General features: G+C 36.0%; 1 protein-coding gene across 2 annotated transcripts in view; it reads right to left on the bottom strand.

The window, feature by feature from the left end:
* The window catches only part of SETD3 (SET domain containing 3, actin N3(tau)-histidine methyltransferase), a 39,511-nt gene extending 27,156 nt beyond the window's left edge, over nt 1-12,355 (bottom strand). The window contains exons 1-6 of one of the 2 annotated variants that reach the window (XM_086462792.1): nt 12,306-12,355; nt 11,563-11,675; nt 9,874-9,966; nt 6,424-6,572; nt 5,290-5,362; nt 4,509-4,765 (exon numbers count right to left, since the gene is read on the bottom strand). In XM_086462792.1, the coding sequence (XP_086318918.1) occupies nt 4,509-4,765; nt 5,290-5,362; nt 6,424-6,572; nt 9,874-9,966; nt 11,563-11,675; nt 12,306-12,355 (735 nt within the window). Of the gene's footprint in view, nt 1-4,508; nt 4,766-5,289; nt 5,363-6,423; nt 6,573-9,873; nt 9,967-11,562; nt 11,690-12,305 lie in introns of those variants that run through there. The other variant, XM_086462793.1, reaches the window with a different exon arrangement.
* Between the last annotated feature and the right edge of the window lie 932 nt (nt 12,356-13,287).

The raw sequence follows: 13,287 nt of genomic DNA, 5'->3' as shown, positions 1-13,287 counted from the left end.
GCAGGTAATAACAGCCTCTACTAAACCTGGGGAAAAGACGCAACACTGCTTCAGACCTACAGTGTCCAAAATGTAAATAGTCTGGGCACTGCCACCTTTTCTAAGAGCACTCCTTGACTTGATATCTTGTTTTGATTTACAAAAACTTCTCTGTAGTAGACTACAAACAGGCATGCAGATGCAACTGAAAGTCAAACACAAAGACCACTGCATATTCTTTTAAAAAAGGTTCAAACTTTATTGTATTTTCTTTAGGAATATAATCTCACCGTGAATGTCTGTAAACTATATGGCTCCCTCTTGTGCCTATTATACCACATTTCAGCATAGAAAAAAAATTTAACATTAACCCATAAATATTTCGGCTCTGTTCACCCTTCAGTAGGCATGCAATACCCATAAATGTTAATGGAAGTCACACGCATACCTTCCAGGGGAAGAGAAAACCCCACAGTTTACAAAATTTCCTTTGGAACAAACTACAAAACTACAAAAACATCTTGCAAACTACAAGTCTGCTGCGATGAAAGTACTCTTTTGACCATTCGTTGTATTTTGATAGCAATGCAGAGGCCAAATACGCCTTTAAAGTACATCTGTAGGAACTTTTAACTATTTTTTAGTTATCAAATTACATGTGTTTAGAAAGGTGTCAGTGTGGTTTATAGAGCCTGGCTAACACGCTCAAGGGTTTATTTTTGTCTACTCAACATCCCACCTGTTTCTGCTTATCAAACCAGACTACAGTTTAACTTGCAACAGCTGTGAAATTCATAAATCTGCCCATTCTTCATGTGTATCCAGACTAAGCACTTTGAGAAAGAGCTAGAACTGCAGGGTTCTGAGAAAGCCACCCTCACAGAGAAGCTAGGGAAATAAAACAGACCAGCACTTGTCAGACAATGTTTAAAACTGCACACCTATCAGAAGCCAAATTATTTTAGTAACAGTGTAACAATCCTATCTGGAAAGAATATGAAGCATTTGAAGAAATGATTGTTGACCCTTTTATTCCCCCGGCCATTAGAAACATTTTGCAGACTAAAAATGCTGCAAAGGAAGTAAAATATTTTGCCTGCATAAAATATTCCCTTTTTCAGTGTCTTCAAATATCAACAAAACACCTTTTGTTTCAGGATGCTACTAGTTTTACTTTCTGCAGTAGAACAGCTATCAAGAAAGTAAATATAGTTATAAGATTTCTGTATTACAGAAAGAGTATTTGTAAATTTTTAACAATATTAGTCTGCACACCTGAAGCAATATCAAAATTCTGGTCACACAGGACAGCCTTTGTTAAAATGCTTATGCAAAAGCTGCAGTAGTACTGAATGAAATGATGGTATACCAAAAAAAAAAAAAATCTAACATTCACTTTCATAAAGCTTGCAGAGTACATTGCCTTTAATAGGAAAGTGGATTTACTTTGCCTTTTTTAATTTATATGACAAATTTTTCTCTCTCCATCTCTTCTTTCCTTTTCCGTAGGCTCATGAATTACCCTTAGTACTAGTATTTTGTGGGTCAACTTTGTTCATAAAATGATATGAACGCATGCAGGATGATAGTAAAATTAACTTCAGCTTTTGTGAATAATGAAAAAGGGTACTTCGTTTTAGGGAAGAAAGAGGCTTTTTTTTTTTTTTTTCTATGAACATTTTTTCTCCACCATTTAATAAATTAGAAGCTCTTCTTTTTGAGAGCAGAAATAGAAATAAAAAGTTTTTAAAACTTTTCCATGAGTTTTCATCAAAAGTATTAATAATAGGTACCCAGTACATTCACTTGGCATTTGTGGGGCCAGATGAAACTATATATCTTCCTAATGTGACATTTACTGAATACTAGTAAAGAAATATTCAGCTGAAGTTGCAGTTATGTTGCAGTGCTGAAACATGTCACCAAACAACCAGAACATACGTAAAATTTACCTAATATTTATTACCGGTCATTCTCCAAAGAAAAGTAAATAAAGCAAATGATTCCTACCTGATCTACCTTCATACTCACGTTCAACATGAAAAACACAGCTATATTATATAAGAACATAAATCAAGCAATAAAAGCATTTGTCAGGAGAATAATAAAAAAAATCTGGTCTAGATTTCTGACCACAAGTGACCAGAACATACATTTTAACAGCTCACACAAAAGGCAGCAGTACAGTACTAAACACTTTCATGGGTATACTAATATAAAGCTCATTTATTTAAACACTGTTTCCACAAAGGTTTCCCATTGCTGCAGATCAAACTAAACTGAATCAGTCTCAACAATATCAGACTGAGAAGTCCTCCTCCATATTAGCTTCCACAGAATTGCAAATGTAAAGCAGAAAATTTAACAATGCAGAGCATTAAAGGCTTGTTACCATGTAGAGCACATCACCATCACTGGGGTTCTAAAGACAGCCTGCCCCTAAAGTCATCTCACATGCCTTCTTTTCTTTGCTCAAACTGTAGCTTTCCTTACTGTTGTCTACAGCATAGACTTTGATTCAGAATATAAATTAATTCTTAGTGATACATTACTTTGTCCACATTAGCTGAAATGCTATACAAATGATCTTTGATTAGCTCTAAGAGACAATAAAAGAAACAGTGTATTAGCCACCCTTAAGCAGATTATGTGCCACATGAAACTTTCATAAACAAAAAAATGTTTTGTCAAACATTTAAGCTGATTTTCACATAACATATCTCATGCTTCAGATGATGTTACACCACTGCATTTTATATACACTCTTCAGCTGTGCTTGCATCACTTTGATACACGTATTCAATTCATCAATCACTGAGAAGCAGGTCTGAAATACTGGACCCATGGCAGTCATAATCCAGGGTTCATTCCAGATTTCACTTCTTTGTAAAACTGTATTTCAGGGGTTTTTTTTTTAATTAATGTTGTGACCACATAACGTCTCACATAACACTACTGGTGCAGGATTAATCAATGCAAATGATAGAACCAGTCATAGCGATAGTTTAGCTATCTGATTAACTACTGCCAGAGCAGGAACAGCAGTTGGAAGAACTGGATAACGTTACACTATATTCTGCTAATAACTCTTCAAAAACAGTAGAACTATCTAGGAGTAAAAAGATATTCTAAAGAAATAAAATTTAGGAGTTCTGTTTGCTCAGGCAGTATACTTCGAGAAACAAAGTGAAAAGCTGGAAGGTCAAGTGTGGACAGGCAGCCTAAAATAGCACATGTCAAGAAAAGAGAGTTGGCTAAACTATTGTTTCCTGAACTGTGACATCTGGAAGAACAATTTTGTTCCTTCTGATATTAAAGCCATTCTTCCTACCCTACTCCTTGCCACAAAACGGAGTGCATCTTATTTGGTTTTCACCCACTATTTTCAACGACTTTGGTTCTCAAAATGTATCCCTCCGCTCCTTATACTTGGTAAATTGACACTGTTTGAAAACATATGAAGTTCTTCAAACACCAAACAACTATGCAGAATAATTTAACTTTTCTTGACTTAAAACAGTTAAGAGAGAAGTTTTCAAACTCTGATAACATTAAAGTAGAACAGAATTGTCTTCTGACCTCTCCTATGGTCAAAAAAAGCTCCTAGATCACACAATTAAGGAAGTTCAGTACATACAGTCATATGCTTTTTACATAGATTGTACCACAAAAAGCTGGATGTTTGGACATTGAGCGTTACCTCGACAACAACACATCACCATTCAGTTACATCAACTATGTCTAGACATCAGAGTAACAGTCCTATCTTAGAAACTCAGTTTAAACCATTACTTCAGAACTTGATGAAAAGTTCACCCATCTCAAGCCTCCCCATACTCAAATTGTTACCAGATGGGTTTATCTTTGTATTTGAAAGTAATCAGAATAATTGTGTTAAATAGAATAGAAATCAATCCATGGTCATTGTAAGTACAACATATGCAGTAGTTTTATTCTAAGTCAATTAATAATTATAATTTTACTTTGTTTACTGCAAGCTACACATTTTTCAAAGAGTCATAGAGGCATAGGTTGTAGATCTCTGCAGGTCACCTAGCCCAGTTTCCCACAGCCTAACTTCTGGAGCCTGGCTACCAGTAGTAAGTTGAAAGCAGTAATTGGATCATCCCTCATCTCCTTTTCCCCAGAATAAAGAAATCCAGCTCCCCCAGTCTCTCCTTGTATGGATAAAGGGCTGAAGCAAATGACATCTTAATAGCCCTCTTCTGATCTCATTCCAGTTTGTCAAGCTATCTCTTGTACTGGTGGGCCCAAAGTTGTACAGTATTTGAGATGAAGCCTCACCCAATGCCAAAGGGCAGTAATCACTCCTCTCAATGAACTAAGTACATTCTTATATACCCATAAGCCTACTGAACTGTGAAATTTTAACAGCAGTTCAAAAAACAGCAGGAAATTGCTTTAATGATTCAAACCTTTAAGAGTAATACACTTGGTCTACTACTTAGCATCACTGTTTTCACACCTTCCTCAATAATCATAATGAGAACTACATTTAAGATGCTTACCTGAATAACTTTGTAGAAATAGGCATACTGTCGAGCTGTATTTTTATATTGGCTAAAAACATCGTGTATGGCCTGAGTGGACTGAAGATACTGCACTTCATCTTCTTCAAAATAGAGAGGAGTGTCATATTCACTGGGCAGTGTCTGGATGTAGGGCAGCCAGAAAGAGTTGGGGTTGGCTCGTTCACAAAGAAGATGGAATGCCAATGTTATATTGCCCATGGCTTGAAGAATTCGATCTTGAGAATACAGGGATCCTGAATTAACCCAGAAAGGCGAGGCACTACATTAGCTGACCATGGAAAATATCATCCTAGATTTACTTTAAATGAGCATGATGAGATAACATAAGATTTTTCAACAAAAAAACCCAACCTCTTCAGGTTTCTAAAATATTTATCTGCACATATTGTATTCTGCTGCAAGTTATTTGACACAGTAAATGCCTCATGTACAACTGCATGACAGAAAACATGAAGGAACTACAACAATACTCTCAGTACCTCAGAACATTTTATCTCCTAAGTGTTATAAAAGCTACATGACGTGTTCAAAATAACACACACACTTCTGGAAGATACCTAGTGTGCTCAGTCAGAAAAAAAGAGGAAAATTAAATTCTTTCCACTGACACTTCAAGCTTCTAGGTATTCCAAACCTGATGGTCAACATGACAAGCAAGTCCTGTAATAAAGGAGATTGGCTAAAAAAAAAGAAAGTCTCTTATTAAATGATCCCAAGCACATCAACTTCTTGCTTAAGAACTTCCTTAAGATCTTACCTAATACTGAATTTTTAGCTGACTCAACTGTCATCAACAGTTTTCTAGGAACCCACAGAAACAACTCTTCAGCCTACAGAAAGGAAAAATGCAGAGGGTCACAGTTAGCATTTATTTAATATACCACCAAGTGTCTCAAATATACATTGTCTTCAAATTACAGGTTTTGGGTTTTTTTTTAAATCAAAATTATTCTGAATCAAAATTCTTCCTTCTCTTCCACTGCAAATTAAACAAACATGCTATGTTTCATACTTCGGTAACAAATGTTCCAATCTGCATCACACAAAGCTTAAAACAAGACACTTAGATCACAAAATAAAGTACTTCAGTTTGGAACTGCTAACACATAGATTGCCCACACAACCTCAAACCTACCAGACACATTATATTGCTATTAGTTAAGTGATCAAGTATTTTCTCCTAGTAGAGGTTTTTTCACATTGACCATTCTTATTTTAGAAGAACTGTTCAGGATTTTTATCAACCAGTAGTACTAGCCTTATTAACCATGTGCTACTAAAGCCCTAAAATGAATATAACACACTTGTTTTCTAATATTCTTTCTATAACAGCTGAATGCTCTTCAGAGCTGTAAAATGAGAATGGAAAGAGGCAATCTTAAAATGCTTACCTTTTAACAGTTAGCTAACTCTGTGTGTGTCTATTCCTTATCTGATGATCAAAAGAAAGTCTTTACAATTATCAGATAATTTTGGGTTTTTAGTTTTCACTGGAAAACAAGTATTGCAAATACCTCTTTCTGAGGCAAAAAGACTAGTGCTTTAAAAGAAGGGTCATGAAAGAAGAGAAGAAGAGACTAAGCAGTTAGAAAACATGGAAGAGAGGGACACATCAATGGGGTAGAATACTGTGGTGATTAGGCAAACAGTACAGGCAACATAAAGAAAAAAAGACTGATTAAAAATTCACAATACTACCCAAGAGTCATCAAAAATAATACTCAATTTTATCAATAATTTTATTTCTTGAGTACGCAGAGTTGCAAGCATTTCAGAACAGCAGTTTCATAAGCAGGCAAAAGGGTGAAGGGAAGGTGGTGAGTGTTTCAGAGCCCTGCAGCTACATTCCAAACCCGATTTTCTAATCGAAGTCAAATGTTCACGTGCTCACCTTTATCTCTCTTGTTGCTTTCAAACCAAACCCCTCCTCTTCAAAGTTAGCTATGTCAAAACCCTCTGTGGATGCTCCATTTTCAGTTGCCCACTTTATCAACTCAGGGAAATAGTCATCTCTCTTTCCATCAAAGACAACAGACAAACCTATATAAACAATTTATTAAAAAACAAATGCAGAAATAAGAGGATCTAGAAAGATAAAGAAGTTCAATATAAAAGCACATGTAAAAAGCTATCTGCTATCCCACAGCAGTCCTACTTTGAAGTAGCTGAGTCAGAACTGGTCTTTGTTAAGCATTACTCAATAGTATACAAATGTCATACCCAATCTTCATCAACTTAAATATTCTGCCAAATTGGCTTACCAGTCATCTTAAGAACAAAACCACCTAAACTGAGTTGTGATGAAATACGAAGGTCCCTTCTTTCCCTTTTAAATAAGCTGAGTAAAAATATTTCCCAGCTTAATACTGACAATAAATGCAATCACCACAACATGTTAACACAGACACAAAGAGCAATTTGAAAGGCAAGCTGCAATTTCATTAATTCAGCACTGGAACTGATGATAAGCAGATTTCAAGCTCCTTCCCTCACATTCAAGGCAGTTAGCCTTTTCCTGTAGCATACAGATCTACTAACATAACTAAGGACTGATCATCTCCCCTGACATCACAGACTCATCCAAATTTTTACACTCTGCTTCTCCAGCAGGCATGTGGCCCTCCAGCGAAATTGAAAGCCTCATTCATTCCCTCAGCTTTCCCCTTTACCATCATCTGATTTGAACCTACGCATTTTAGAACACAGCTATGCTCAGCCAGCTCTTTTTGTTCCTCTCGGCCTCTGTGTTCTCTTCAACTCAAAGCCTAGTGTCAGATCATGTTAAAAGTGTCCAAAACCCCCTGAAATGCTCAGGCCATTTTATGAGTGACAACATGTCATCAGCAAGTTGCCTACATCCAAAGATATTTTGGTTAAGCACAGGTGATAAATACATCTTTAGATTAAAAGGTTTTTTTGGAAAGTAGCATTGGCGTATTTGAAATACTCCTTCCCACTCCAAATCATGCATTTCAAGGCCCAAAACAATCAAATCTGCAGTTAACATAAAAGCACAAGTGTCATCTAAAGCTATAGTCTTTGATGATGCAGTGTAAAAACCTGGAACTGATAAAGTATTTTTTAATGCAACTAGAACGTGGTGTACAGTGTTTTGGCTTTTTTTTCTTAAAGGATGGCATTTTCGCTTTATTTCATACTCCCTTCAGTACGCTATTTTCTGTGGCATGTATTCAGAGCTAAGGCCTCACAAATCTAGTAAGACTAGTTGCATAGCTTCTACAGAACTTGACAGATGTTTATAGTGTCCAGGATTTTGCTCTTTTGATTCCAACACTGACTACTATATAAGGCTAATGGAAGCTTTTAACATCCAGCTTGCATTTGGAACCATTCTGTAAGCATCTCTGAAATTCTACTTCTGTTTCTCATGTATGATATGGTCCAACACTTCCCCCATTTTTCCAAATTAAAGAGAAGAACAGCTCCTTTAAATTACAAGCACTATTGACCAACAATTTCTTTCTATACTGAACAAAATACAGCTATATTGATGAAAATCTATATTGAAAAAATAGCTTTATTTAAAATTTTGCTAATGAGTCAAACAAGGAAAAATTTTCTAAAGTAAAAATACTTGGTTTTCAAATTAAGGGGTTTTTTTTAATATCAAGTTCACATTCTGCAACCCAGTGATCTATTCAAGAAAAGTACAAAATATGACACTTTAGCCAATACATATTCATTTTTATATCTTAGAGTTCCCAACAGCATTTTATACTTTGCTAATTTTTAAAGCCTTTATTAAGCTAGAAAACTGTGTAGTATAAATTACTACGTTTCATTAAAAATAGTTTTGAAAGACACCATACTATTCATACTCACTCTCCACATAAAAATGTTACATTAAAAGCCATTTTTATGTCAACAGTGCCGTGGTTAGTAGGTTTTGCATCTTTCAAGGAAAAAAAAAAAATGCCCTATTAACATAATACTGTTATACTAATTCTGCCACAGCAGCCACTTCCCCCATGAATATTGCGATATTTCTGGCACAGAAGAAAGACACAGCGAACAAGTCAACCCCAACACAGCCTCTGCTCTTATTAACTTGAATTATGTTGTGCCATAACACATGTATTACATCATAAAAACCAGGGCATGTACCATACATTTACAGAAGTCATGGGACAGCAAAACAATGAATCAAGTTCACCTCTACAGAGCTACATGATGCAGTCACTCCAACAGTATCATTGACTCTTCCATGTGCCCTCTGCCCATAACTGGTGTTCAGAGGTTTAAAAGTCCTTTCAAGGAGTTAGATTATTATGCATTAGTCAAAATTATTAAAAACAGGTGTGAAAAGGACATTTCAAGTGTCTAACTACAATATTGTGCATTTTCAAGCAAGTACATGAACCGATAAAGCTCCATTTTAAATGCAGTCTGGATTTTTTGCCATCGTCATACAAATATCAGATAAGAAAGAATTGTTTCAGGACTTTTTCAGGTATGTCTAGCCCAAACTAATTCATTTCAATGTTAAAAAGTTACTTCTCTGCCATTAAAATACAAACAGTCATAAAAGAGGTTAATTATATTAAAATTACATGAAAAGCATTTTTTAGAGCATACCTCCAAATAAAACCAAAACTAGTATGAAAAAGAAGTATCAACAATGGTGTGTTGTTGCAGAACATACCGGAAGAAAACTGTTCTAATCTGAAAACTAAGCATATTTTAAACTCAGGAAAACTGGCAATAAAACTCCATATTAACTGTGGCACCATAAGCATTTCTTAAATTATATGCTTCATTTATAGCAGATAGATTTATTAGCTGATGTATTTATTTTGTGTTTTATATAATTTAATGTCATGATGTTGAATTGCTAAAGTTGTTTCCATGTTCAGTAAAATGGTCAAGTTAAAACAAAATAGTTACAAATTAAATTAGAAATGTTCAGATTTATAGAGGCAGAGGGGCAGCCTATGTAATCAGGAATCAATAAAGACCTATTATTATCAAAGGATTTTTACTTCCAGTCCTTCAGCCTGTCATTACAATCTGAAGCTCTTTTTTCTACTTATCAGTCAGAATTATCACAGTATCACTTGTCTGTGATATTCACTCAGAATGACAAGTATTAAAATGGTTAATGCCAGTGGTTATGCCCACCAGCACATTTCAGAAGCACCTGCAAGTGTAAAAAGCAACTGCATGTCACAGAATTAAGATTTTTGCCCCCAAATAATAGGATTGCATGATATTTATACAATAACAACAACAACAGTAAAAATATTCCTTTAAGTTCTCAACAGACAATTCCTTAGGCAAATCAATACTCTGAGCCACCCTTATCTTAGTCTTTCGCACTTACCTTTTTGCTTTTTGCGAATTTTCTCAACAAGCGAACGAATCTGCACATATTCTTCCCATTCCTTACCAGGACCTGGGGTAGGACTGCTGCATTCTGGAAATAAAAATGCCAAATGAATTTATTTTTTGTTGTTAAATAAAGTAAATAAAGTATATATATTTTTTAACAACAATGGTTTAACTTTAACTTAGTACTGCTTGTCCTTCAAACTTGTTTACATGGTAAACACCGTAATCTCTATTGTTATAAACATCCCATTCTTAAGCATGTAATTATTAATAGAGACTTTTGAGATTTTTACAGTATAACTTACATCAAGTTATTTTTTTTTAATATCCTTTCAGATATAAGAAATACCAAACATTTAAAAAGCTAGGAAGAAAAAAAAGGTAAACAACAAGACCATTAAGCAGATAGTGTCCCAGATAAGAAAAAGAAGTCTGTTTTCAATAATCCAATCAAAGCACTCTGTTTACGTTAGCCTGTTTGCCATCATTCTTGCTATAATGAAAGCAGATGATAATAGCACAGAGCTTACCTTAAGTAATTGAGAAATGTGCTGGAACATACATTTGACCTACCTAGTCAACAGCGTTTTCATAGATGCAAGCGTACCAGAAGGACAAGTAAAAGAACACCTAATGAAGCTTTAGCTCTAGATTATATCCACGGTGTCTTTGACAATATTCTAAATGCCAGTGTGTGGATTTCTTGATCTAAGCTGCATAAATCCAAGTAGACAGCTGAAGATTACTTTGCTCAACTGATTTGAAAAATCTTTGCATTGACTAAAATATGGAAGCTTGACAAAAAGAACAGCTGATACTTGTCTTTGCTTAGAAAATTCGATCTATGTTTTATTTTTGGTAGCAAAGCAGAGGCCAATTGTAGCGTAAGCATCAAACTGCTCTGCCAACTCCTTCTCTCTTCTTTGCAAGCAATGCTTGCAAATTCTGATTTTTCTAAGGCAACATTTAGATGTGTCCAGGATATGAAAATCTGGACTTGTGTTTCAAGAAGTGTAGCTCGGCACAGTTACTAATGACAGTAGCAGCAGTGAACAGTATTTTAGCACTATCATATGAAATTATGCTCTGCTTTTCATATTTACTAGAAATAATGGATGAGGTTCAAAGTTCCCCAACAAGCGAGACAATCTCTGGTCTATACACAAGAACTAAGCACTACAAAAAAGTTTCCAAACAACAACAAAACACACCCCTCATTCTTATTGGAGGGACAAAAATCAGTGCTGTTGAACTGAGTTGTATTGCTCCCTTCCACAGGTAATTCTCTACTCTGATATCAGTTCAAAGTACTATTCAAATGTTAAACAGAAATAGCATAGTTCTTGAGGTTTACAAGAAAAACATTTTTGACAAAGCTGCAATGTCATCTTACCTAAAGCAGACCAGTATTTATGTTTGTGTTGAGATGTAAAGCCAAAAGCTGCCAGTAATATTGTATTTCCAATACATACAGATATAAACAAGCCAATAATGGTATATAGTAACAGAGACATATACTCTTAGATATGTACCATACCATCTTAAGCAAGCTGAAATAACAAGCTTGGCAACTTATAGGAAGTTAATAGAATTCACTGGCTTCAATAAGAGAACAAAAGAATGTTTTTAAGTGGACTCCACACCACACCTTTTCCCAGACAGGCATAAAACTGAAACTTACTTTGCAATAACTCACTAATTAGATTCAACATTTCCTTTGGAGATACTGTCGCTGTGGCTCCTGTACCTGACTTCTGAGTTTTTACTCGGCTCTTCTTCCCCATCTTCCAACTAAAACAGATTAAGAAGCAAATTGTCACCAATTAGTAAGAAACAAAATACAATAATGATGAATGGGCACAGCCTTCTCTTATTAGTCACTTTAAAAAAAAAAAAAAAAAAGAGGATGAGGAGTTGTTTCTGGCACATATATATGTCCAAGTACCATTTGCATGACCTGAAGGCAAGACAACCATACAGTGCAATCTGAAACAATATTTCATTTAGTTGTACATTAATTACCTCAGGGTAATTAAAAACTAGAAATTATATAGAGAAAAAAAAACCATTCAGATCACTTGCAAATTCATTAGTTGTGAACAAATATTATGGACACCAAAGTATCCATGCTACACAAAACCCAGGTTATTTTACTTCATCAGCTGTACTGTGGACATCAGGAATTAGTATTTGTGACCACACTAAAGTAGTAATTAAAAATTAATAGAAAATTAAGTATTCCATTTCAAAATAAAATCAAAATATCGTATGTGTATCTTTGCAGCAGCTGCTTGCAGTTCAAGACAACCAGTTAAGGAAAACTTATTTTCAGTTACCACAAAAAACCAAAACATCATCCTAGGCTGGCTTTCCAATATTCAGAGCCCCTTGTTCTCATGGAGGACTTAAATCACACAACTACTACTGGAAGAGCAGCACAGCAGGGTGTGAAATAGCCAGGGAATTTCTAGCATGCACTGGGAATAAATTTTGATGCTGTTGCTGAACAGGCTTCTAGGGGAGAGGTTGTGCTCTGGTACTCACGAATAAGGAGGAACTGCTCATGTACACGATAGCCAACAGCAGCCTTGGAGGCAGCAATCACGAAATGGTAGTGTATGATCTTGATGGAAGAAAGGAAAGAAAGAAGCAGACTGAAGACCCTCGACTCACAACAGTAGGGTTGGGGCTTGCTCAGGGAATGGTAAGCAGAATGCCCTGGGAAGCTGCAAAGGAGCCCATGACAGCCAGTCATCTTCCTGAATGCTATTCTCAGAGCACAAAAATCAGGCTTCCCAACATGCAAGAAAATCAGCAGGCATGGCAGGAGCCTAGGTGACTGTACATGGGACTCCTCATTGCTCGAGCTCAAATGAAACATAAACACATGTAAAGTGGAAGTGGGGACAAGCAACCAGAAGAGAATATAGATGCACTGTCTGGGCAAGCAGAAACTGAATTAGGGAGGCCAAAGCTTGTCAATGTTACAGCTGCAGACTGGTCAGGCAACAGCTCTGCAGAAAAGGACTTGGAGACTCTAGCAGACAGCAAGTTGAACATAAGCCAGCAGTGCACCCTTAAAGCGATGAAAACTAAATGTAGTTTGAGCTGCATAAGCAAGAGCATAAACAGCAGGTCAAGGGAAGTAATATTCCCTTCTGCTGGCCCTAGTGACACCACATTTAGGGTACTGTACAGTTTTGGACCATGCAGCACAAGAGGTACTGGCAAATTGGATCAAGTCAAAAGGCCATTAAAACAGCAAAAGGGCTGGGGCCACTCCTGTTTAACATCTTTATCAATGATTTGGACAAGGAGATGGAGTGCACCCTTAGTTACTTTGCAGATGACACGAAGCTGGGTGGAAGCGTCGATCTGATTGAGGGTAGGGAAGCTCTACAGAGGG

The sequence above is a fragment of the Leptosomus discolor genome, chromosome 3, assembly GCF_034619465.1.
Source record: "Leptosomus discolor isolate bLepDis1 chromosome 3, bLepDis1.hap2, whole genome shotgun sequence".
Classification (NCBI taxonomy): domain Eukaryota; kingdom Metazoa; phylum Chordata; class Aves; order Leptosomiformes; family Leptosomidae; genus Leptosomus; species Leptosomus discolor.
Note: the sequence above shows the minus strand (reverse complement) of the source record. Positions and strands in the feature narration are given on the sequence as shown.